The sequence below is a fragment of the Pelodiscus sinensis genome, chromosome 14, assembly GCF_052426305.1.
Source record: "Pelodiscus sinensis isolate ZL-2025 chromosome 14, ASM5242630v1, whole genome shotgun sequence".
Taxonomy (NCBI): Eukaryota; Metazoa; Chordata; order Testudines; family Trionychidae; genus Pelodiscus; species Pelodiscus sinensis.
This window is the reverse complement of record NC_143065.1, coordinates 33,418,546-33,442,414: the sequence shown is the minus strand read 5'-3', so window position 1 is coordinate 33,442,414 and position 23,869 is coordinate 33,418,546. Positions and strand designations below refer to the sequence as shown.

The 23,869-nt window shown below is 46.9% G+C and overlaps 1 protein-coding gene across 3 annotated transcripts in view; it reads right to left on the bottom strand.

The window, feature by feature from the left end:
• The window catches only part of SLCO3A1 (solute carrier organic anion transporter family member 3A1), a 285,388-nt gene extending 261,906 nt beyond the window's left edge, over window positions 1-23,482 (bottom strand). Inside the window, exon 1 of one of the 3 annotated variants that reach the window (XM_075897022.2) lies at window positions 22,954-23,482. In XM_075897022.2, coding sequence (XP_075753137.1) covers window positions 22,954-23,127 — 174 coding nt within the window. In that variant the 5' untranslated portion in view covers window positions 23,128-23,482. The remainder of the gene's footprint in view (window positions 1-22,953) is intronic. The other 2 variants (XM_075897019.2, XM_075897020.2) reach the window with 2 other exon arrangements.
• Between the last annotated feature and the right edge of the window lie 387 nt (window positions 23,483-23,869).

Here is a 23,869-nt window from a genome sequence, read left to right as displayed (position 1 = left end):
CTTCAATGCCACTTTGTTTAGCATCTACTCTCCAAGGATCCCAGAGCACGGGAGGCAGCCAGGGAGGAAGCCTGTCTCCGAGGAAGGGGAATCATCCCATTTTATAGAAAGGGATGAGAATGTAAAGAGGAATTAACAACTGTGATTTGCTCCCTGCCTCCCTTAACACCCCCTGCACCACAGCAATTCAATGAACCTCAATCAGCAACAAGGCAAATCCCAAAGAGACATCCTCTCCTAGCAGACTGTGCACCATTACCAGAATGGGCCTTTCCCAAGGTTTTCATTGGTCATTTTTGACTCCGCAGCAGAGACTCTTTTTTGACTCTTGGCCATTCACTCGGCAGGACAATTAACCAGTTTGTCACGGGCGGTTGCTAGAAGCACCCTCACCACATGAGTGTACTGATCACAGAAGGCCACAGCCTGTAGTCCTAACTCCTAGTCTCCCATTCTAATCACTGGGGTGCACGGAATTGCACTGACAAAAAGGTGGGTTTTTTTAATTTCCAGAAATAAATAGGCATAAATCCTGACCAGGATCACCCCGCAGCAGGGATCAACCCTATGGTAACAACACTTATCATTCTTTCAGTACCCCCCTATTTGGGACGTCAACCCAGTTGATTTCCTGGCCTGGGAAAACATATCTACATGGTAAACCCATTATAGTGGTCTGAGAGACTTACTAGTCTTTAATACCACCAATATGGTGAAGCCAGAGGCCATTTCAATTCTTGGTTGCCGTTAAAAATTATAACCCCCGTAACGACCAGCCGGATGATACATTATAAACATGAAAGTGGTGCATTGACTTCTATAACACTAATAAAGAGCAGTGCTTAATGCCCAATGGAAATGCATGGAGTCCTGTACACAATGTTTCCACTGGGTGACTCGGGCATCCTGGACTGACCTTTGAAGCAGTCCAATGAGTTTCCTATTGGCCCTAACGTGAAGTTTCCTCAGTGCACAATTACGTGGAGTAGAATGAGGACTTTTTTCATTTGAACAAATGATTACAGGTCAGCTGAGACGGGATGAAAAGAAGGTCTTAGCCACACATGCAATGGACATAAGAATCACACAGTAGGGTGGCACTCTGCACTACTATGTAGTTGACCTCGTTAAATTCCAAATCATGGACTCTCATGCTTCATAGCACCAGAGACCAGCACACAACTCATCAGCAACAATATTCCTTCCGGGAGGCTGGCAAGGTTTGAAACGTTACTATCCCATTCTCATTCGTGGGAAGAGCCATGGCTAGGACATTAGGCCTAGACGAGTCAGGCTATAAATGAAGGGGGTTAAGAAGTGGGGGAAGTTCAGGACTCTGGTAGGATGACAGAAGAGCCGTATCCATAGAGTAAAGCGCCACCAAATTCACAGCCGTGAAAAATGCATCATGGACCATGAAATCTCGTCTGTTGCATGCTTTAACCTAGATTATACTGATTTCACAGAGGAGACCAATGTTTCTCAAATTAAGGGTCCTGACCCAGAAGGGAGTTGCAGGGGGTCACAAAATTATTTTGGGGAGTCTCAATATTGCTACCATTATTTTTGTGCTGACTTCAGAGCTGGCAGGCCAAAAGGAAACAGCTGTTGGCTGGACCCCCAACTTGAAGGCAGTGCCCGTCCTGCGGCAGCATAGAAGTAAAGCTGACAATACCATCCCATGCCATCCTTACTTCTGCATTGCTGCTGAGAGTGGCTCTGCCTTTGGATCTGGGCTCCCAGTCAGCAGCCGCAGCTCTCCAGATGCCCAGCTCCGAAGGCAGCAACATCACCAGCAGCAGCACAGAAGTATGGGTAGATGTTTTGCAAGGCCCCCCCTCCCCGCCCTTTCCCCACATAATACCCTTCCAAATCTCTTCCAAGACTCCTTGGGTCAGGATCCCAATGTCTACAACACCATGAAATTTCACATTTAAATAGCTGAAATCATGAAATTTACTACTTTTAAAATCCTATGACCATGAAATTGATCAAAATTTTGGTAGGGCCCTACCCAAGAAGCAGAGAAATCAGGGCACTAAACAAAGCCCAGCCCCTCCCCCTCGTTCAGTGTATCTGATCTCTCAAGAGGCAGAATCCCCTTGTACTTGATGTGTCTTCCCTACGGCAACAAGACGTCCTTCCTCCTACAATCTGCTTGATTTTATGCTTGCAAAGGAGCAGTTATGATACAATAAGATCTGATTAGTGCAGAAGTCACAATGTGAGCCTTGCAGGGAAACATGCCATGCAGAGGCCTTAACATCATTAACTAATTATGGCCAAGAGACAAATCTAAGGCTAACGGCGGAGTTAGAGTCACACCCACGTTGCAGACAAAGGCGAAGGAGACCAACAGAGCTGGTCATGGGAGCTTTCCCAGCTCCCAGGCAAGAGCAAGGAACCAGGACAGAAGTGCTAGGGTTGCCAGATGTCCGGTATTTGTGCTCTTTGTCCAGTAAAAAAAAATAAAATCAGAGAATACCGGACGCGTGCAATGTCTGGTATTCTCTGATTTTTCCGGCTGCGCATCGGACGGAAGCCTGACGTAGGCAGCGGGAGCGGCTGGAAGACGGGGCCGTGATCGGCGTTAGGAGCCTGTGATTGCGCAGAAACCTGGCGGGAGCGGGGGGAGTGGCTGGGAGTCTCAGCCACTCCTCCTGGTCCCACCAGGCTTCTGTGCAATCACAGGCTCCCAGCGCCGAACGTGGCCCCCGCTTATTATCCCACATTCTTTTTTTTTTTTGTTGTTCAACCAAAAAATACCGCGTGTCCGGTATTTTTTGGGAGACCATCTGGCAACCCTAGAAGTGACCCATGAAGCAGCATTAATAAAGGCATTGAAGGAAGCAGAGTTCAGGCCTCATGGTTGGAGGATAGTTGTGACTATACAAGGGCTACGTATTAAGGGGAAACAGATCCTGTTTCCTGTGTCATCTATCTCTTTTTCTGCTTTGCTTCTGAGAAGATCATTGATGCTCAATCCTTACCCCTACCTTGCTGTCTGGCTACAGGGGTGGGGGTGGGGTGGCACATGCAAGTGAGGGGAAGAGAGACCGTTTTTTGGTCACAGGCCTACAGAAAAATCAATCAGGGGCCACACACAAGTGAGAAGACAAAAAAAAACCTTCACCGACTTACTTCTCAGTTGGGAGCAAAAGGTAAGCCAGGGGCCAGATCCAGTTCATTGGCCATGGGTCCCTCCCATCCCCAGGCTACAGCCACACAAAATCAACACACTCAACTTAGAGACAAATGTCGGCATCTCCCCTGCCAGGGTACAAAAGATTTAAGCCAATAAATATAGCCAAGCAGTGTTGCTGACCCTTGAGACTCCATCGTAAGCTTCATGTTCTCAGGCATTTTTCATAAAAGTCTTGGCGGCTGGAATCAGGATGCTCAGACTCCTTCTGAAAGGGGGTCTCTAGCACTAGAAGTTGTGGGGAAAAGCAGGAAAAAGTGACTCTGTCCTTGACGAGAAATAAAAAGAACGGCTTTCTAGTAAAGTTCTTGGGATTTTTTGAGCCACTTCGAACATTGGGGACCCAAGTGGGGGGCACGATGACACAGCAAAGAGTCTAGTAACTTCATAATGAATGAACCTAATTTTTCCCTTTTCTGCTCTCTGCCACCTCTCACCAAGACTGGGAGTCCCCTTTATGCATCTGCAAAAGGCCATAAAAATACACAATTATTCAACAATGGAGGAGAAAAGTAGCCTTGGGGTTAACACACTGGTGACAGGAGAGCAATGCCCATTTTTGTCAGAGCCTTACCATGCCTTTAAATGTTGCCTTACCATGCCTTTAAAGGCTCGTTAAATAGCCACCTCCCTTGCCAAAGAGCTCCAGCCAACTCAGTACGGTTTCCAGAGGGCCTCCTCTCAGAAAGCCAATACATAAAAGCTGCTGCTTACACAAAGGGCTGCATTTTGCCCCTGCAGGCATAAGTGACTCGCGGTAACACCCAGGAGGTGCTCTGCCTCCCTATGCTCATGCCAAAATTGTAATTGCTAAATGGAGTTCCTCATGTTCCTCTGGATGGCCCTCCCTGTACCACCCCTGCAGTCACCAGTCGCCTATGCCTGCAGGCTGCATGTGCCAGGTGGGGGAGGTAGGGGACAGTTTCTGCCATGTGCGGAGAGCTAAGATCACCCAGCACTGTGCAGCTCTAGTGACCTTGAAAGTTAAACATATTGAAGGGAGTTAAATTCTTTTCTCCTCTGCTCACCTGCCAAGCTCCAAGTTAAAGGCTCTTGTGTTTCTGCTGCAACCACTGATGACATCTCAGTGGCAGGCATTTTTCACCCCCTCTTCTCCCCGCCCAGGGCTCAGAATTCAAGTCTTGGCAGATAAAGAAGGGCGGGGGGAAGCTTTCTATACACATTTACATGAAACACCAACCCTGATCAGAGGCTGACTCGGTACCCAGCTGGCTACTGCTGCCAATGCAAGCCCGAGCTTTGCTCTTTTCTCCTTGTACTGCCTTCGGGCCTCTCAATTTCTCCTGCTCCTCCTATCGGGGGCAAAGAACAGAGCACACAGTATCTGGGGGCAACAGTGACAGCGCATGCAGCTGGGAATACTCAGGCTGTCTAGCAGGAACCAGCCATTCCCAAGGTTATGTTCCACAGAGCTGCACAAATTCCAGCCAGAGATACTCTCTGAGCCAGGGAATGCGAAGGGACACACGTGCATGCTGTGCAGGAAGCTAGCCAAAGCAGAGCCACAAATATCTCCGAGAAGAGGGGCATGCAGACCCGGAGCCTGCAAGCTGGCAGTAACGTTATGTGCATGGGAACCAAGCGACTCGGAGACGAGAGGGATCGCACCGGATGTTAGTGTGGAGCTGACGTGACAACAGAACGAATGACTCATCCCCTCAACTTACACAGGAAGGTGGGCATCTGGTAGATGTCAGTCTCTCCCGCAAGCAGAAAAGCCAAACAGTTTTGGTGCATGATTGGAGACGCTTTGCCCCGGCCCATTGCTCGTCCTGGACCTCCCTCATCTTCTCAAAGTCCATCTTGCCTTTAAGCCTTTCCTCTAAGCTCCATTCCTCCTCCTAGCTCTCATCACTTCTTCAATGCCGTTCTTTGTATCTGCAGCCCCAGTTCTTCACTCTTCCTTTGAAACAAAGGAGCTGGTTCTTTTCCTTCCTAGAGCACAATGGCACTTCCACAGGTTCTGCCTTGTCAGAGGGGTAGCCCCAATATAGCTTCATGGCCACCAACTTATGTTTAGGCCTTAGAGCTGCTAGAATCCCATAAGTCAGGTAGATTTTTCCAAAAGCACTTCAGTGGCTTAAGCACCGAAGTCCCATTTTCAAAAGTGATTTAACACTTCCAATAAGTCACATTTGGAAAAAAGGAGCCTACGTGCTTTTTGAAAACCTGGCCTTAGATCTTGTCTTAAAATCTACTACTCTGCCACTGAAGGAGTAAGGCAGTCCCCGATGATCACAGCTCATCTGAGATTTGAAAAGCAAAGAACTGGATCCTTGGGTGCACCTGACTTCTGCACAGTGCTCCTGGGGTGAGGGTCTCGGTGGTAGTTTCCCTCCTGCAATCACAGGGACAGCTCAGCACTAGTTGAAACAGCAGCACAACCTGATCACAACTATCCCTGGCATGCCCCTCCTCCCAACAGGGTCTCCTAAACTGGGGCTCTGTGGCAGGAGCATGCCCCAGAGGGCTAATGATACCAACTCGACAGCCAGTCCATGCAGATTCCTTTCTTTCAGGTTAGGGTAGGTTCCCATGTTCATCCCTCCTCCCACTCTCATGGGACAGCCCAGAGTGCCTAAAAGCTTTAAGAATAGTAATAGAGATGTAGCCGTGTTAGTCTGATCTTGCTGAAACAAAAGAGAGGACTATGCAGCACTTTAAAGACTAACAAGATGGTTTATTAAGTGATGAGATTTCTGAGGAAGTGGGTCTGGCCCACGAAAGCTCATCACCTAATAAACCATCTTGTTAGTCTTTAAAGTGCTACATAGCCCTGTCTTTTGTAAAAGCTTTAACTCGCTAATGATGGCAGTTAATTATATACCCAAGATCTGTGCTGAGATTTGCCCTGGTGCCCAGACAATGGGGCTAACAAAGGTAGCTAGCACCTCTCTCTATCTATGGCATGGGTTCCCAAACTGGGGGGCATGAAGAAATTCCAGGGCGGGCACGAGGCAACCCAGCCTTCCCCCCTCCCCAATCAAGTTTTGCTACCCTGTTCAGTTCCTATGTTTTGCTCAACAAGTTTTGCTGCTATTTGCGAGGGGACATGAGGGTGTCATTTGAGCTCCCTGCTTCAGGTGCCAAAATGTTGTGGGCCAGCCCTGCAAAGGGAGACAGTTTGGATAGGACAGTTCCAGAGATCACAATGCAAAGCAAGAGTCCGGATTTTAAAACATTACCAAATGCAGCAGGAATGTTGAGCAGTCACTGCCAAAATGTCACTATCAACATTTTCTGCATAATGAGCAGCGGCTTAAAGCAAACAAGTTACTGTTTCCCCATCGTTTAATCTGTCTCGACTTGGTGTGGGGGTAGTAGGGGTACGGATCAGAAGGAAAGTTAGGGAAACACATGATGACACTGTGTCCTGGATATAGTATGTGGATGTAATTTTCTGTGATGGCGTTTGGATACAAAGAGTTCCATGTGTAATCAGGATGCTGGGAACCAAATCGAAAAAATGTCTGAATCGATACACTCTAAGCCACTGAAAAAAAAGAAGCAAGCAAGAGAGTCATTTAGTTTTCAAGTTGCATTTCCAGTGCCTTGGAGTTTGTTTAGACTTATGCAGATGCACACTTTGTAACTCACAACGACACGCCATGAAAAACCGGATAGCATCCCTGGCCAAATTCGCTCCTGGTGTAAAGAAGCAAAACTCCAGCAATGTCACTGCAACAGTGTCCATTCACTACAGCAGAGAATTTGGCCCTCTGTTCAGAGCTCGCTTTCTTCAGCTAGAAGAAATCCTTTGCCCATCTCGATCACCACCTGTTCCAGGATACCAAAGCGCCTGCAAATGCTAAAAAAAACTTAAAAAACAAGGACTAGTCTAGCAGCACCTTAAAGACTAAGAAAACATGTGGATGGTATCATGAGCGTTCGTGGGTACAGCCCACTTCTTCTTCATCTAACATTGACAGGAAACAGTCATTTTTAGAGAGGGGGAAACTGAGGCAGAGTGGGAAATGGTTTGCTAAGAGCACACAGGAAATCTATAGCAGAGCAAGGAATGCAATCCCTGACTCCATTCCTGTGCCAAACCCACAAGTTCCACCTCCGAGTGTGTGCTATACAATCCCACCAATGGGAGAAGAGGAGATAAAGGGGGCAACCACCCCAGAGCTCAGAAAGTCTGGGTCCTGCCACCGTAGCAGCAACACCCAGAGCCCTGGGTCCTTTGAATCGATGTCAGAGCACCGCATGGTTCTCTCCAGCTGGTTCTAAGGGCTGGAGGAGTTGGGGGGGAGGGGGCATGGCGCACTCCAGGCGGCACTGAAGACTGGCTGATCCCAACTCCACCCCTTCTGCCTGAGGCCCCGCCTCTTTGGGAGCACAGAGCCACCCCCCACCTTGCCTATGAGACTTGTGTAGCTGTCAGCTCCCATGGTGCTATATCTGTACATTTCCAGGGATTTTGGTAAGTAGAAGCATGAAACCCAGTATTTCCCATTGTCTCCAAGTGCTCATTATACACCTGGAAACCCCACGATGATGCTTTGGTGATGTACATGGGGAACAGACAGTGGGACGAAGAAAGCATGGGGGTCAGTGCACATCTTGACTTGCCAATGCAACGTGCACCAAACTCACGAGACTGGCTTGACCCCCTTTTGGTTTTAAACATATTTTTAAAATGGGAATTTTAATTTGCTTGTCAATGTCTGAATCTTTAGGAGTCACGCAATTCATATTTTCCAGCTTTTCTCTGCCACCATTGGGGACAAAAATTGACTTTAAAAAAACCTGAGCGTTTCATGTAGTCACAGGAGACCAAGAGCTTGAGCTAAACACATCAAATGAGACTCAAGATGAGTCACCAGAGATACTAACACTCCCTCCTATAGCAGAGAGAATGTAAATCTCCAAGAGATTCCCCTCCAGTAGATTCCCGAAATCCTTCCCTTAGGAGTGAGGTTTGCCGCCTGCCCTCTGAAATCCCCTAAGATCTGTGGGTATACACAAAGGTCCAACTGAAGAGAGGCAACATGTCCCCAGACTCATTGTGGCTTCCTCTAGATTCCTGGAAATGCAGATCCAATGGAGCCACATTACCATTGTATAACAATTCCGCAAATGCAGAGTGGGCCCCATGGGGAAGTTAACCACTTCTCTCCTGCCTTCCTTCCAACCCTCCCCTTGCAGAAATCCCCAGATCTAAGAGCACATCTAGTCCAAAGTCTGAAGACTGGGGGAGGGGAGGAAAAAAAAGAAGACCAGATGCAGCTGATCCACAGACGCCCCTCTACTCTATCCCAATCAGAGTGAACATGATACATACATCAGCCTATGGAACATGATCTTGCCCCGTATTCTGTGTGAGGGATACATTTCTACTGAAAGAACATGACATATACACTGTGGTCGCCCCAGACATAGATCTAGGCTCTATTGTGCTAAGCACTATCCAAACACAGAGATGGGTGACACCCCCAGAGAGCTTACAATCTCAGCTTAAAAAGCATGATATAAGAAATATAAGTTTTTCTACAGATTGTATCCACGGTTTCTGATGAGCCATCAGGTACCATTACAGTAAGTGATCAGAGATCTAGTTAAACGATTAGATGGCAACATAAAAATACCAGCAGAAGCTTAGCCACGTTAGAACAAAGTTGGTTGCTCCTAAAACAACCCCCCCCCCCCCGCCCAAACAAACTATACTGCCTCAACTATCAGAGCCAAATTCATAAAATTAAAGCAATTCCACACACATGCACAAAAAGACTAGAAATTTGAAATGCTCTCCTGATTAGCTCTGAGGTACCCACAGCTCCCACTAACACAACGCTTCTAGGTGTACAGAATGACACTTGCAGCAGTCCATTGGACAACAGAGCCACTCATGGAAGAAAACATACCCGAGTTCTGCCATAGGGCTCCGGAATTCAAAAAGTTTTATCCCATCAAACCAGCTCCAATTTCAAATGGCAATCAAATAGCCAAGGCCACATGCTCAGCCAAAAGAGTGTGCAAGCCTGCTCCAGACGCTGAAGAGTGCTGTCCTAATGCAGCCAGTAGTAATTCCCAACAAACAGGTTTATGGGAACGGGTCTATTTGTAGAGGGATGCATGAACAGAGAGTGGGACTCAACCAGCCAAATAACTTCTTTGCGGTGGAGGAGTTTGCCTGGCTATCCAGGCAAGTATTCAGCACCTGTAATTGGTTCAGCTCTTGCTTTCAAGCACAATGGTGGCACTGATTCCCAATTCCTTATAGGAAGGGATTACAATAGTCATATGAAAACTGTCCAGCATGGCTGGTTCTCCACTCTAGGGAGGTCTCTAAAGGCTTTCAATCAGAAAAGAGAAAAACTAAACTAGCACTGAGATTCCAGTGCTCAAACTAGCAATACAGTATTCAACAACAAACGCTTATGGCCTAATAAACGTGTTAGTCTTTAAGGTGCCATAGGACTCCTCTTTGTTTGTGTTGAAACTGACTAATATGGCTACCCCTCTGAGGCCAGGTCTAAACTAAAGAGGAAGGTCAAATCAAGATACGTAGCTGGAATCAACGTACATTGATTCAAGTTTCCCTGCCATCGCCACAGCTGGAGACTCATGGGAGCAAATGCTCCCTCCCATTCACTCCCTTTACTCCGCAGAGGAGGGAAGATCGATCCCAGCAGGAGGACAGATGCTGAGCACAGGGCAAGATCATTGCTCTCCCATCCCAGAACTGGAGGAACCCAAATACCAGCAGATTCCCTGTGGAAGCATTGCTGAAGAGGCTGCTCCATACGTATCAGATTAATCCAGTGCCTAGGATCTCTTCTGTGAACTACAGTATCTCCTGAACTGGCTCATCTTACGACAGCTAATGTTACTGCCCTTAGGGAACAGCCACCAAAGATATGTTTGATTCCCCCTTTAAGACAAGGCTTCCCTTCTACTAAAGCTACTGGCACTCAGCTGCACTAACTTCAGACATAAGGGCTCGCATTATAACCATCAATCTGCTGCAGGAAACCCAGGGCACGTCTCCTGTGAAGAGGCTGAAAGGCCACATTGTAATTAAATTGCCCATAGTACTGTTTGTCCACCAAGGCACAAAAACAACACAGACTTCTCTCTACTGGTACTAGAGGTCCAAATAAATGTTGTCCTTCTAAATCAGGGGTGGGCAATAATTTTTGACCGGGAGCCACTTTGGAAATTTTTTAATTGGCCCTGGGCAGCCCCACACAATAGACCCTGATTGGTCTGGGGGTGGGGGAGTGCGCAAAGTCTCCCTCCCAACACACACACAGAACCACCAGCTGTTCTGAACAGCTGGCAGTTCCCTCTGGGTTCCCGTGATCTTGGCAGTGGAAGGAGATGTCATGTGTTCCCCCCTGCTGCCCCCAAGGTCAATCAGGCCCTGGGGAGGGGGAGCACATGAAGTCTCTCCCTCCCTGCCCCTGCCCTACAAGGAAGCACCATGCTTACAGTTAGTCAACCGCCAGCTGCTGCTCAGCTAATGGTTAAGTGCTGAGCCCCTTGTGGGGCAGAAGGAGACTTCACGTGCTCCCCCTACCCCCAAGCCCTGATTGACTTGGGGGTGGGGGGAGTACACGAAGTCTCCTCCTGGCCCGTCCTGCAAGGAGCATGCAGCGTTTAGAAAAGCCACAGCCCCTGCAGGGCGGGAGGAAATTTCGCACGCTCCCTCCTGCTCCTAGGCCGATCAAGGGCGGGGGAAGTGAGCAAAGTCTCCTCCTGCCCAGCCTGGAGTGCACGGTGCTTCTAAGCACCGCACACTCCTTGCAGGGCGGGAGGAGACTCTGCACACTTCCCACCACCCCCAGGCCCTCATTGGCCTGGGGGCTCAGGGAGTGGCAGGGCCTCTTTGGGCCGGATCAACTTGCTTAGCAGGCCAGATGCGGCCCGCGGAGGGCCTTTTGCCCACTCCTGTTCTAAATGCTACATGAAGAACTTACACTGCTGCAGACCAAGCGTGGCCAACCTGCGACTCTCGAGCCGCATGCGACTCTTTGCTTAAAGAAATGCGGCTCTTCCTAGTTCTAAGCCGCATGCCCGGACTGCTCACAGCCGGCTGCTTTGCTCACACGCCCCAGCGCCTGGAGGGAGAAGCGTGTGGCGGCAGCAGCTCCAGGACCCAGGCACTGGGTTAAAGCCAGGAAGGAGGCATGCTGGGGGTGCCTGGCTCTGGGGGAAGGGTGTGGCGCTGGGTTAGAGCAGGGAAGCTGGGGGTGCCTAACTCTGGGGGAGGAGTGGGTGCATTGGATTAGCACAGGGGAGCTGGGGTTTGTTATTGTAGGGTCTCAATCATTGGGCTGCGCACGCACGTTTGTTATTGTAAAATTGCTCATGGAGAGTGCTAGGCAAAGATTGAGGGTGGGAGGAAGACACACTTTTCACCCCAAAAAATGCAGTTTCAGGTCAACTAACGCAATTTGAAAGTTATTGCCAAGTTTGCCAAATTGCTTTGATCAAAACATAAGAGATCTGAATAAAGTCATTTCTCAGTTTGGATTCAAAATAATTTGTGTTTTAAATAATACTTCAATTTTATTTTTCAAAATGTAAAGGCCACCTAAAAATATAAGTTATTCACACTGTTCTGCTTGTAAGAACTGGTTTGTTACTTGTAGGGACTCCATGAGCTTTGGCCGGAGCACTCTCTGATGCTATAGGACAGGGGTGGGCAATAATTTTAGACGTGGGGGCCACGGGCGGAAAGGGCAGGGCCAGCACACATCCGTGCTTCCCTGCCCAGAGACCCTGACTGGCAGATTAAAAGGCGCACATAAAGTCTTTGTCCTGTTTCCTCACAAAGAGAACCACCAGCTATTCTGAACAGCTGACGGTTCTCTCTAGGCACCCGCGCCCCTGGCAGTGGGAGGAGATTTTGTGTGCTTCCCCCACCCCCGGGTCAATCAGGGCCCAGGGAGTATGGGAAGTCTCTCGCTCCCCACCCCTGTCCTGCTTGGTGGTTGACTAAGCACCGTGCACCCCTGGCAGGGCAGGAGACTTTGTGCACTCCCCCATGCCCAAGCCCTGACTGGCCTGTGGGCGAGGGAGCAGTAGGGCTTCTGTGGGCCACAGCCAGTCTTTTGCCCATCCCCTGCCCACCACCAGATCATGCACAACTGCTGGCCTTATAAGTAAAAGGAGCAGATTAAAAAAAAAAAACTCAAAATGAGATTACACAATATTTGCAAATAGATAAGACAAACAAAGTAAGCGGATAGCAGTGCCTGCTAATAGCACAGGGTCTCTTTAAAAGTAGGAAAAAATGCAGAGCATGGCACTCTATTCCTGTTTTGCCCTTTTCATCCAAATAGGCAACAGTGAGGATTCTTCCTGCTGCTGCACTCAGGCCAAACCTTCCATAGTCTTCACGCCTGAGTCAAGCCTGTGAAAGTGGGCCCTAACTCCTCTGTAATAATGACACTCAGCAATGTGCCAGTCCTCCGGCCATGCCATGCCAATTTACATTCTGCGGGTGAGAGGCCAGAAGTAGCAGCTAATTCACATCCTTTCAAAAAGGCATTTGCAGGACTGTTCCTGTTGGAGCTCAATGAAAAACACATTCATTGTTGAACACGATGGGCTGTAAACCTGTGTCGCACAGGATTTTCTCATTTCATTGCTCCCTCACAGAATGGAAGTAGTAAAGCAAATGTGAAAGCTACATGAAATGTAGAGCCCTAGCCTGACCTTTCATACAGAAATGTGAATCCAGCAACTTGTCACAATAAATCTAAGCACCATATCAAGCATAGTTGTCCCTGCTTTTTTCTGCCCTCCCATTATTTAGGTGTTCAGCTAGGGGTCACCAAATGAAATTAATGCGTAGCAGGTTAAAAACAAATAAAAGGAAGTATTTCTTCATACAATGCATGGTCAACCTGCGGAACTCCTTGCCAGAGGATGCTGTGAAGGACAAGACTATAACGGAGTTCAAAAAAGAGCTAGAGAAATTCATGGAGGATTGGTCCATCGATGGCTATTAGCCAGGATGGGCAGGAATGGTGTCCGTAGCCGCTGTTACAGAAAACCAAACATCCTTGCTCCACCTCTTCTCTGGGGTCCTGCCCTGCCTCATTCCAAGGCCCCAAACCCACTCCCTCCATCTCCCCTCCCTCCATCACTTGCTCTTTCCCACCCTCAGTCAATTGCTCATTTCAACAGGCTGGACCACAGTGCTGGGGTGTGGGAGGGTATGAGGGCTCCAGCAAGGGTGCCAGCTAAATTGAGGTCAGAAATAAGGGGTTCAGGTGTGGGAAGGAGCTCCATTCTGGGGCAGAAGTTTGGGGTACAAAAAGGGGTTGAGAACTCCAGGGATGAGGAGTTTGGGATGCGGGGGAGGGAGGGCGGTGAGAGCTGTGGCTAGGTGGGGGTGTTCTGGGGGTGGAGCTAAAACCTGGTACCTGGGAATCCTAGAAATATAGAAAAACAGAAACTGTGAAAGCCAAAATATCCATCTTCTGATCAAATGTTATAGTACAACATTTGTTATTTCAAGTGTTCTCACACACAAGTAAAATATAACACATCACCATCTATGCTTGTATCTACATCTGGCAGGTGTTTTTAATTCCAACTGATATTGATATTTCCATAAAATCCACAGTGACGGGAAATTATGGTGTGTGGGGGGGTCAGACATTGGGGGAAATCTAACAGTTCAGTAACAGAAGCTCTAAATCATACATTCAAAGTTTTAGAACCATCAAAACAAAACGGTGTCAATAACACTCCAAAAATATACAATGTAAATATTGTGAAAAAGGCTGAAATCAAACTAAATTTTCAAACAGCATTTTTTTTCTATTTGAAATTTCAATGTATCCATGTTTATCAGTTTGTGTACATATGGTGAAATCAATGTTTACTGATATTTACTGACAAAAATCTAATCCTCCCAAGCCTAGTCATATGTGACCTTTATATGCCAAATCTAGAATTAAAAGGGAGAACACACGAGGTACTTTAGACAAAAAAAATTAGGCTATTGGACATTACTCTGAAATGTACTTTTGTTCTGTACAATAGGACCCATAACTGGGGCTGCTAGGCACTACAAGTCATTATATATATATATATATAAACTCTTCAAGGGAACATGCTCCAGGTATAAAGGGTGGGCATAAATTGTATCTTGGCCCAGAGTTTAATTTGTATTCTAACTAAAATATTTCTATTACCTTCCCTCTCCCTTGATAAAAACAGCCAGATTTGTTTTACAAAAGCCCCTCCCATTTACAGTGTCAGAAATAAATGCAAACACACTAGGCCCTTGAAAAAGAATCTGACTGACTTACTTAACATACTACAAAAAACAGGACTATGTAGCACTTTAAAGACTAACAAGATGGTTTATTAGGTGATGAGCTTTCGTGGGCCAGACCCACTTCCTCAGATCAAATAGTGGAAGAAAATTGGTACAACCATATATACCAAAGTGCTACATAGTCCTTTTTTTTTGTTTCAGCTACACCAGACTAACACGGCTACACAGGGGTGGATATAGGGCAGGGCGAACGGGGTGGCCGCCCCGGGCCCCGCGCTTCAAAAAGCCCCGCGCATGCGCCGTGGCACCGCTGCGCATGCGCATGGCGTCACTGCGCATGCGCCGTGGCAAAGGGGGGTCCCCCGTGGAATTACGCTGCCCGGGGCCCCGCAAAACTGTCATCTGCTCCTGCGGCTACATTTCTATCACTATTTAACATACTACAGTGATTGCTGCAGTAGAAGAACCTCAAAAGAAAAATTACCCAAGTACAGAGTGACAGTAAACTGGATGTTTTAATTTTTTCACTTCCAGTAGCACTTTCAGGTGCTATTAAGTAATATAAGTGTGGAATTTAAATTGTTTATGATGTAAGGGCTTTCCAATGACAATTAAATCATTCTTTAAAAAAAAAAATCCCAACCACTCAGTTGCTAAGGGCAGGACTGAGGGGAAAAAATCTCATTATGTAGGACCTAAATAAAGTTCTATACTCCCATAGTTTTTAGCTCAAGTTTGGTTTACCCTTAAAACATAGGTTGACAGATTTATTGTACTCATTAAAAAAAACCTCATGCCCTCAAATGTCATCACTGTGCCAACCCAACCTTCTGTGTAGACACAGCTAGGTCAACAGAAAAATGCTTCCATTAGTATAGCTACAGCAGCGTAAGGAGGTGGAATTCCTACAGTGACAGAAAATCTGTTCCGTTGCTGTCGTCTGCATGTGCACTGTGGGGTTATAGAGGCGCAAGTATGCTGAGATAGCATCAATAATGTAGACATGACAGAAAGAAAACAAACAAACAAAAAAATGCCCACCCCATGCTGTTCCTAAAATTGTGCTGACATCTATGAGGTAAAAGTAAAAAACAAAATAAAGACACGTTAATTTCAAGGTCAATTAGAAATCAGATCGGTGATTGCCAAATGGAAAAGGGCATCATCAGGGAAAACACATTTTGCTTTTCTGTTTCCTAAGCAGCAGAGAATTAAAACAATCCATACACAAACAACTCTTTTTCTTTAGTTACGGAGTTTTCCTTTTATGCTGTAAGCTGTCATTTCAAATCTTTGATTATTTGAAGTGCGAAAGTCTAGCAACTCTATCATGGCAGATGCTCTAAAAACCAAGCTAAAAGACAGTCCATATCCTCAGAACAGTTTAATTTATACAAGTATAGCACCACCATATACTAGAGTTTCAAGCTGGGCGAGGAAACAAATACAATTGTTGGCTACTGGACTCAGAAAATCTGAATTCAGTTCCCAGGGCTGCTACACACTTCCTGTTTTAGGGATGAGGAGCATGACTTGCTCAGTGTCTCCCAGGAAGTATTATTGCACTCTTCTCCCCGCCTTTGTCTCTCTTGTCAATATAGATTCTATGGTCTTTGTTACAGGGATTATCTGTCCCTGTACCAAAGTCCTATGGAATTTTAGTTGGGACTTACAGGCAACACTGAGTAGTAGTATCTGGAAGATGAGAGCTTGGGTGGCCACCCAGCAGAGAGTCAATGCTGCCCAGCTGATTAGCAGAGCACCCACAGCACCGACAGCCAGTACCAACTGTTTCTGCTGGTGGTGCACATCCGCACATGCCTCAGTGCATATAACAATATTTATTCCCTACATAGATGGAAAAAAAAGTAGAGGGAATATTGCTACCAGTGGGGACTCCATGAATTCCACTAGGGACTTTACTGTTGGTATTGATTTAACATAGAAGGCACTCTGATGATGTGCAGCAGTATAAAACCTCTGATAGATCAATACAAATAATCAGTATGAAGAGGAAGCATGGCAAATGGTTATAGCAGGATGACTCAGAATCAGGGCTCTTGCATTCTATTTCTTGTTCTGCCACTGAACTATGAAACCTCAGTGATTCATGATCTTGTTCATCCACCAAGACAATCAGAATAGTCGTTCTTACCTACTTCAATCAAAAGGTGCGTTTGGAAGAGAGGTAGAGTACAAAGTACTGCCACATAACATGTATCAGTTTCAAACTGCTGTATGGCTATTTGTTGATGTACGTGGCCAATCCACATCTAGTGGCAACCTGAATTTGTTTTAAATCATTGGTGCTACATGAGTTCACACTTGCTGCAAATCTGCCTCATTAAGCATTACTTGAATTGGGTATGAAATATGCTTATATTTGATAGGATGAAAGGATGGTTTGGAGGCAGCATAAAAGCCTAAATAAGGGAACAGTTATTTCATACTAGTTTACCCACAGAACTTTACCAAATTAATGGCGTTCCTCTCAAATCTACCCAGCAATAAGAGCAGAATCTGGCTCTTGAGCCTTTAAAACATGAGGCTGAGAGAAGAGAAAGTCCCACAAAATGGACACTTGTCACCCAGTGACCAATTTGCATGGAAGGGGAGGATTAGTTCTCTTTTTCCTCAGAACAGAGGGGCATTGCAGACCAAGTGACCCACCATTCCGTGTTCCTGGAACTAGGGGAGTTACTGCACCCCTTGGCGCGAAGCTGCAACAACAACCAGCAAACACCTGGCTTCCATCATCAGCATCCCAGCATAAAAATTGTTCCAGCACCACTGTTGTTAGCACAGGAGGGGCTGACAATGGATAAACAGCCTTTACACAAAGGACTCTTACAACACAATTCTTCTTTCTCAAATTTAATTAAACTGCATGAGCAAGGTCAGAACAAGATTCTTGGATCCACTTCATTTTCTTGCCCAAGTCAAGGCCCCTTCAAACCACTAGCTTATGTTTATAATATGCACACAGACATGACTGGCAACTGCCATGCATATGTGAGGCAATGGTATTTCGGATGCTCAGTCTAGCCAAAGACAAAGCAAGAGGTCGAGGACTTTGGTCTTGTGATGGATCTTAGTAATTTTAAGCAGCGAATCATTCTTCCAGAGATCAAAAGTATTTTTGTGACCTAAGGAAAAACAGCAGCAGAAGCTACTGTTAAGCATTTCTCTACTTTAAAATAAATAAATAAATTCATGAAACTAATCAGCCCAAATGCCTGCTATAGGATCAGACATTTAATCCTTTACACATTTAATCAAAAACCATAATCAAAGTATGCATTCTGCAGAAGACAAAGAGCAGACACACATTATTATCTTTATAGTGCTACCCCATATACATACTTATTCATTAGTAGCAAGCTACAAAAAAAAAAAGTCCCAAACATGATCTCTCCCAAATTTTAGGGGTGTTCAAAATCCAAACCAAGATCTGGATCAGAATATTGCAAGTCCTGTGTGGTGGTTTCCAATGCCAAAGCTTTTCAATTGACCCAACTCCCGATGTGAACATCCCCACCAGGAAGTTGGAAATGTACAGCATCCTGATCAGGGGTTGATTTTTTTGTTGGGGGGGGGGGGGGAAGAGCTTGTCTGGATCTATTGCAAGCCCTTTAGGACAGGGAATGCCCCTTACTATTTGTCTATACTGCACCAAGCATAATGGGGCTTCAACTTCAACTGGGGCTTCTAGTTGTTACCATGATAGTGCTAGTGTGATCGACATATGCCTAAGAAATATCTAATGAAGAACAGCATTCAGATTCTCCTCCCACAGAAGTTTTATCTTTAAGTTCTGCTGAAGCATGACTGCATCACTGGGCTCTTTTTTGTTGGTCACACACAGTAAAATAAATGCATAACTAGTATCATATTTTCTACTCTTCTGGGAAGGAGGAGGGTAAAGCAAGGAAAAGATGCTGGAGCTAGCTCAGTTATGCTAGTCCGTTATGCTAGGAACTGTATTTGTGTATCAGAGTTGGCTGATGGGCTTTTTTACTGTGTTTACTGCTGTTGGAATCATTTGGACGATTATTTCTTCTTGAATTCGGCATTTAAAAAGCTTTGCAACATACTTCTAGATAAAAATAAGACCAGATTGAATACTGCCTCAGAAACCAAATTCAAGCACATTCCAATCTCATAGAGACCTTAAAGGACACTCATTTTTGCATCTATATTAAGGGGGCCTGTTGCCAGCTCCAGCTAATATTTATTGTATGGTAAAGCTTTGCAGAGGGAGCTGAGTATAGTCTTATAAAGTTTTCTTTCAAGAAACAATGTTTTTTTTATTCAGTTCTATGTGAGTGCCAACATACTAAGAAGTTCCAGTAGTATTATTTTTTCCTTTGCATCCTTTATCCAAGCCAAATCCTCCTCCATCACTTGGCAAAAAAACACATGAATAGCTGCATTCAAAGCTGTTTGTAGCAAACAGACATCTCAGTAGATCCCTGTAAAAACAGGTGCAGAAAATCACAGTATTTTCCTAACGTATTTCCCATATGCATGCCCGTTATCTAAACGGCCCTTGACTTCAGCAGATGTTATGTCCTCGCAACTAGGTCAGTTTGCACTGGAGCGATCCGAGGCTAAAGGCAGAGGAGAGAAAATTAAATTGTATTCCTGCTTCACAGACTGTGGCTGTCAAAGAGATCTCTACTCTTATGCTAAAGCAAGGAATCCACTGCCATTTAAGCAGGGATTTGAGTGGCAGGGAAATAAAACATCTTGGTGATCACCCATCAGATGCACTTTCTGCATTATCTCCACTTAAAATATTCCAAAATAAAATGAAAGTAAGAGTTCAGGGACATAACTATTGCCAAGGCATCTGAATCAGCTTAATTTAAATCACTGTCACAGTACATGGCCAGCATGACTGATCATCCTGCTGCATTCGTTTGAACGATCTTGGCTTCAGCCTTTCATTGCTCGTGCCATTGGCACTTGATTCGCCATGCCCGCAAGTAAAGATAGTAAATCTCGTCACCTGTACTGCAGAAAAAGAAAAAAAAATCCCAGCTTTTCAACTTGCTGCTTAAAATCTTGAGCAACTTGTTGGCAAACCTTCTGCCGCAGAAAAGCCTGCAGCTGATGAGCTGTGCTTTCACCACTGTCACTAGAATTACCAATAAATTCTGTTTTCAGAAAGGACACAGGACAATTGGACTACACAAAAGAGGAGTATAAACAATTTTTTCAGAGAACTTGCAAATCAGAGGGAGCATACACCAGCCTCAGAAATTAAGCATGCAGCATAGGTTTTCATTTGCATAGGCTATGCAAAACAGGCTTATAATAAGGATAGATACACAGAGTCATTTCAACATATGTAAATTTCAGCAGACAAGTGCAGTGTAATTGACAAATGCTCTGGAAAGTAATGATCATCAAATTTTCCGTAAGATTTCACATATATTCTCAAAGAGACATGCTGATTAAACATACACATCTACTATTGGAGGCACGGGGTATTTTGTCACTGAACAGAGCAGGTGGAGCGATATAGATGATTAATATAGTATCAGCCATTCTCGGTGTTTTACACACACACAAAAGACAAGAGACCCCAAACCCAAGAGCACACCAGCTACAGTGCATGTATGCACACGGTGCCTGCTTGTGTGGGTATGTAAATAAGACTAGATAATACACGTGCAGAATCTGCACACATGTAAAAAGTTTTTTATTTTCCTAAGAAACCAGTGACCACTAGCAAATTCCGTAATGTCAAAGCAAAACACAGCCAAGAATGAGTTATACAGTCAGGCCTAACTGGAAAGCTTCCCCAACCCCTTTTTTCAGAAGTTAAGTTTTCCAGTCATCCTCATCGTGTGCACGGCTCAGCAGAAATGAACTCTGAGCAAGCCAGTCTGTCACATCTCCTCCTACCCCATAGGAGTTACAAATCTCCAAAGTTATGTTGTCAAGCAAAATGGAACCATGAATGCATTATTTTGGTTATTTCTAACATGGCAAAATAAGGACTTTAGTCAACATCCCAGCAGTACTTACGTATTGTAATTATACCACATAGCATTTCCCTGTTTTGTTTTTCCTTCTCTGTTCTCACATGCTTCCCTCTCAGCCAGAGATGTCACTCAGTGCTCATACAAATAGCTCACTCCTATGAGTAGTTCTAATGAGTTAAATTCTGTTCCCAGTCACATCTGTGCAATTCTGTAGTATTTCCATTGATTTCAACGTCGTTACACCAGATTTTCCACCACTGTTACTGAGAGCTGGTTTTGGGTCAACGAATCTTCGGCCTTGACATAAGTCTTTTACAAAACTTTCCCCACTATTGCTTAGGGACAAGTTCAGCCTCACAGGGGGGAGCCCATCTGGGGAAATGCTAGTGTAGACACAGCCATTTATACATTGCTCAAACATAATTCCATATTTGTATCTGTTAGCCATATTAAAGACTGTGTGGTGTTTGTTGAGGATGAACAATAAGTGACAAATGAAAACAGCAACTCTAACCACTGGCATTAATGCACAAAGTGGCACTTTTCATTGGCCAGTTGTCCATTGCAGTTTCTAGATCTGGATAGGAGTTATTGCAGGATGTTCCACTGTACAAGATAAAGTCTGAGTCTATCGTGCTGTTAGAGATGGAGAAGAGTAAAGTTTAGCAAGGCCTATGCAGAATTTATATCCCCAAAAGACAGAGGCACCAGGCTCCCTGAATTCCAACCAAAACATCACTGTTGCTACTGATTTTACACGTCAGCGTCACATACTACAGTGATGGGTAGCAGCATAAATCCCTAAGATAATAAAAATTCATATAACTTATCTATACCGCTGCCACTAGGGTGCCACTGAAGGCAAGAACATCTCTGTGGTATCTTATTCCTTGGTTTATTAGTTTAGCATCAACTTCTGCCTCACTCATTTACACTTTCAAGTAGCTCTCACGGATATCAGGGTACCTACCCAGAGAGTAAGATATTACTCAATGTGAGTAAAGCATGGCACAATCTGTCACTTAAAAAATTAAACAGCCATAGAAGCTCATGTAATATAATTGTATTCCTAAATTCACAATGTGTTGCATTTAATTATACATATTTATAGCTACATGTATTATTATATGGAAACAACTGCAATTTGTATTTAATATGATAAGGTGTATTAAGGTGCTTATTAAAGTTACATTTCACTTTAAGGTACATACTGTCTACCATACTGTGTGGGATGAGCGAGATTTTCAAGAACCTATTTAGATACAAGCTCTGTGGCTTTCAATTGGAGCTATGCTCCTAAATCACATAGGATGTTTTTAAAAATCCCACTCCTATTTACACAGCCTAAGAGAACACCTTCATTTTTGGAGGCTGTCCCTACCCCTATACAAGCGGTGGATGTTTCTATAGAGGTATAAGTTGTTAAGGCAGAAAGCAAACTAAGTTTTATGTACATCATTTTCTCACTTTTTACTATGACCTCTGCCTGTAACAGCAGGACACAGTGAGTTTTGAATCTTCCCATTAGAACACGCCTCATTATGTAGCTTTTTTGATCCACCATCTACAGCACCTTTACTTAACAGTGAAGTTGTATGGGGGGAGGGGGTTGCACTAGCAGTGTATCACTTGACTAGCACAGGGGATATTAGTAGCACGGAGGAGATGGAATAAACCCCCTTATCCTATCTGCTTCGTAGCTATTCAACACAACTCGGGCACCGTGACATTCGATCTCAGGTCCCGGCCAGCTGCCCTGTCAACCTCGTCTGCATGCCCATGAAATGCGCTCGGGTGTGGAAGCCAGCCCCCGCCCCTCTCCCTCGCGTTAGCCAGGCAGCAGAAGGGTAGCCCCTCGGCAGTGCTGAGTCACTTACAACAGCCCCGCGTGGCACGGCTCAACACACAGCTCAATCTGCTCCCGCGGGGCTGTGCAAGCCACGTTGCTGTGGGTACAAGGAAAGCGCCTTCCTCGTCCCCTCGTATTGCAGCCTCCAGCCGATGGGAGATTTGCCTTTCCGCACGAGCAGGCGAAAGTGCAGCAACTTGCAGCTGCTTCGCAGGTGCTGTAACTTTAGCCAGGCAGGGGAAGGTGGCTTTCCATGAGAGGGGAAACAAGCGGGGGGGGGACCCACAGATCTGGGCCACACACTTCACCGCATCCAGCTGGTCTGTGGAGTGCGGCTCCCACCGCGGGGGGGGGAGAAGAGGCAGCGGCGAAGTGCCCTGAATCTGCGGCCAGGGGCGCACGGCCGGGGCTAGGGCTGGGTCACGCTGGGGGCAGGGCACCGCTGCCCGGCTCGGCTCTCCGGTGAGAAGCCCGAATCGGGCCACCTGAGGAGCTCCTGGCCGGCTGATGCCTCCAGGCACCCTCCGCAAGGCTAGGCGCCCTCCAGCCCCTCTGCAGCCCTGGCTGAGCACACGGCGGGGGGACGCGGATCCTGCTGCCCCCGGGCCTGCCCTGACCCCCCTCCCCGCCGGCGCACACTCACCAGGTAGGCGCCCACGGTGCCCTGGGCCAGCATCAGGGCGCACTCGGACACCAGGAAGATCTTGATGTTGGAGAAGCAAGAAACCTTCTTTTTCCGCTTCTTGTTCCGCTGCGCCTCGTCCCCCTGCAGCTCCCCGCCGCCGCCCGCCGAGCCCCCGGGCTTCTTCCCCTGCATCCTGCCGCCGCCGCGTCCAGCGCCCAGCCGCTGCCGGGCTGCAACGGGGATGGCGGGGCTCCTGCCTGCCCGGCTGCTCGCCCCGCTCCTCCTCTGCCGGCGCGGGGTGTGTCAATCACAGCGGCAGCGGCCGGCCCCTGCCTCCCCCCTCCGCCGCCGCGCGCCCTGCCTCCCTCCCTCCGCTGCGCACGGGCTGGCAGCGCCGCCGTCTCTCTCCAGCCCAGCGCGCTCCCCCCTCCTGCGGCGCCCCGGGGGCGGGCGGGGAGTGGCTGCGCGCGGGACAGGCAGGGGGCTTGGGCCCGGGCGAGCGGCGCTGGCCAATCCAGGAGCCAGCGGGCGATGCCGCTGGCGCAGCCTCTCCGGCTTCGCGGAGTGAGTCCCAGCAGCTGCTCTTAGCATGACGGGGGGGTGCCCTCCGCAGCCCTTTCCGGGGTGCGGCAAGAAGGATCCAGCTGTGGGGCTGAGGCTGCCAGCCCCATCCACCCGCACACCCAGTCCTGGGCACCAACTGCAGGACCCCAGCTCCTCCACCCCTGCCATCCCCGGCAGACCCACAGCAGCCTGGCCCTGCCACGACAGCCCCCGCCCCATGCACAAGTCTCAGGCACCAGGCAAGGATTCGAGCAAACCTACGGCTCCCTGTGTAACACAGACAGGACCTCTGGAGCTTACTGCATGAGCCTCTACAGCTTGAGCTAAAAGCCAGCTGGCTCTCAGCTAAGGCTGTAGAGCAAACTCGCTC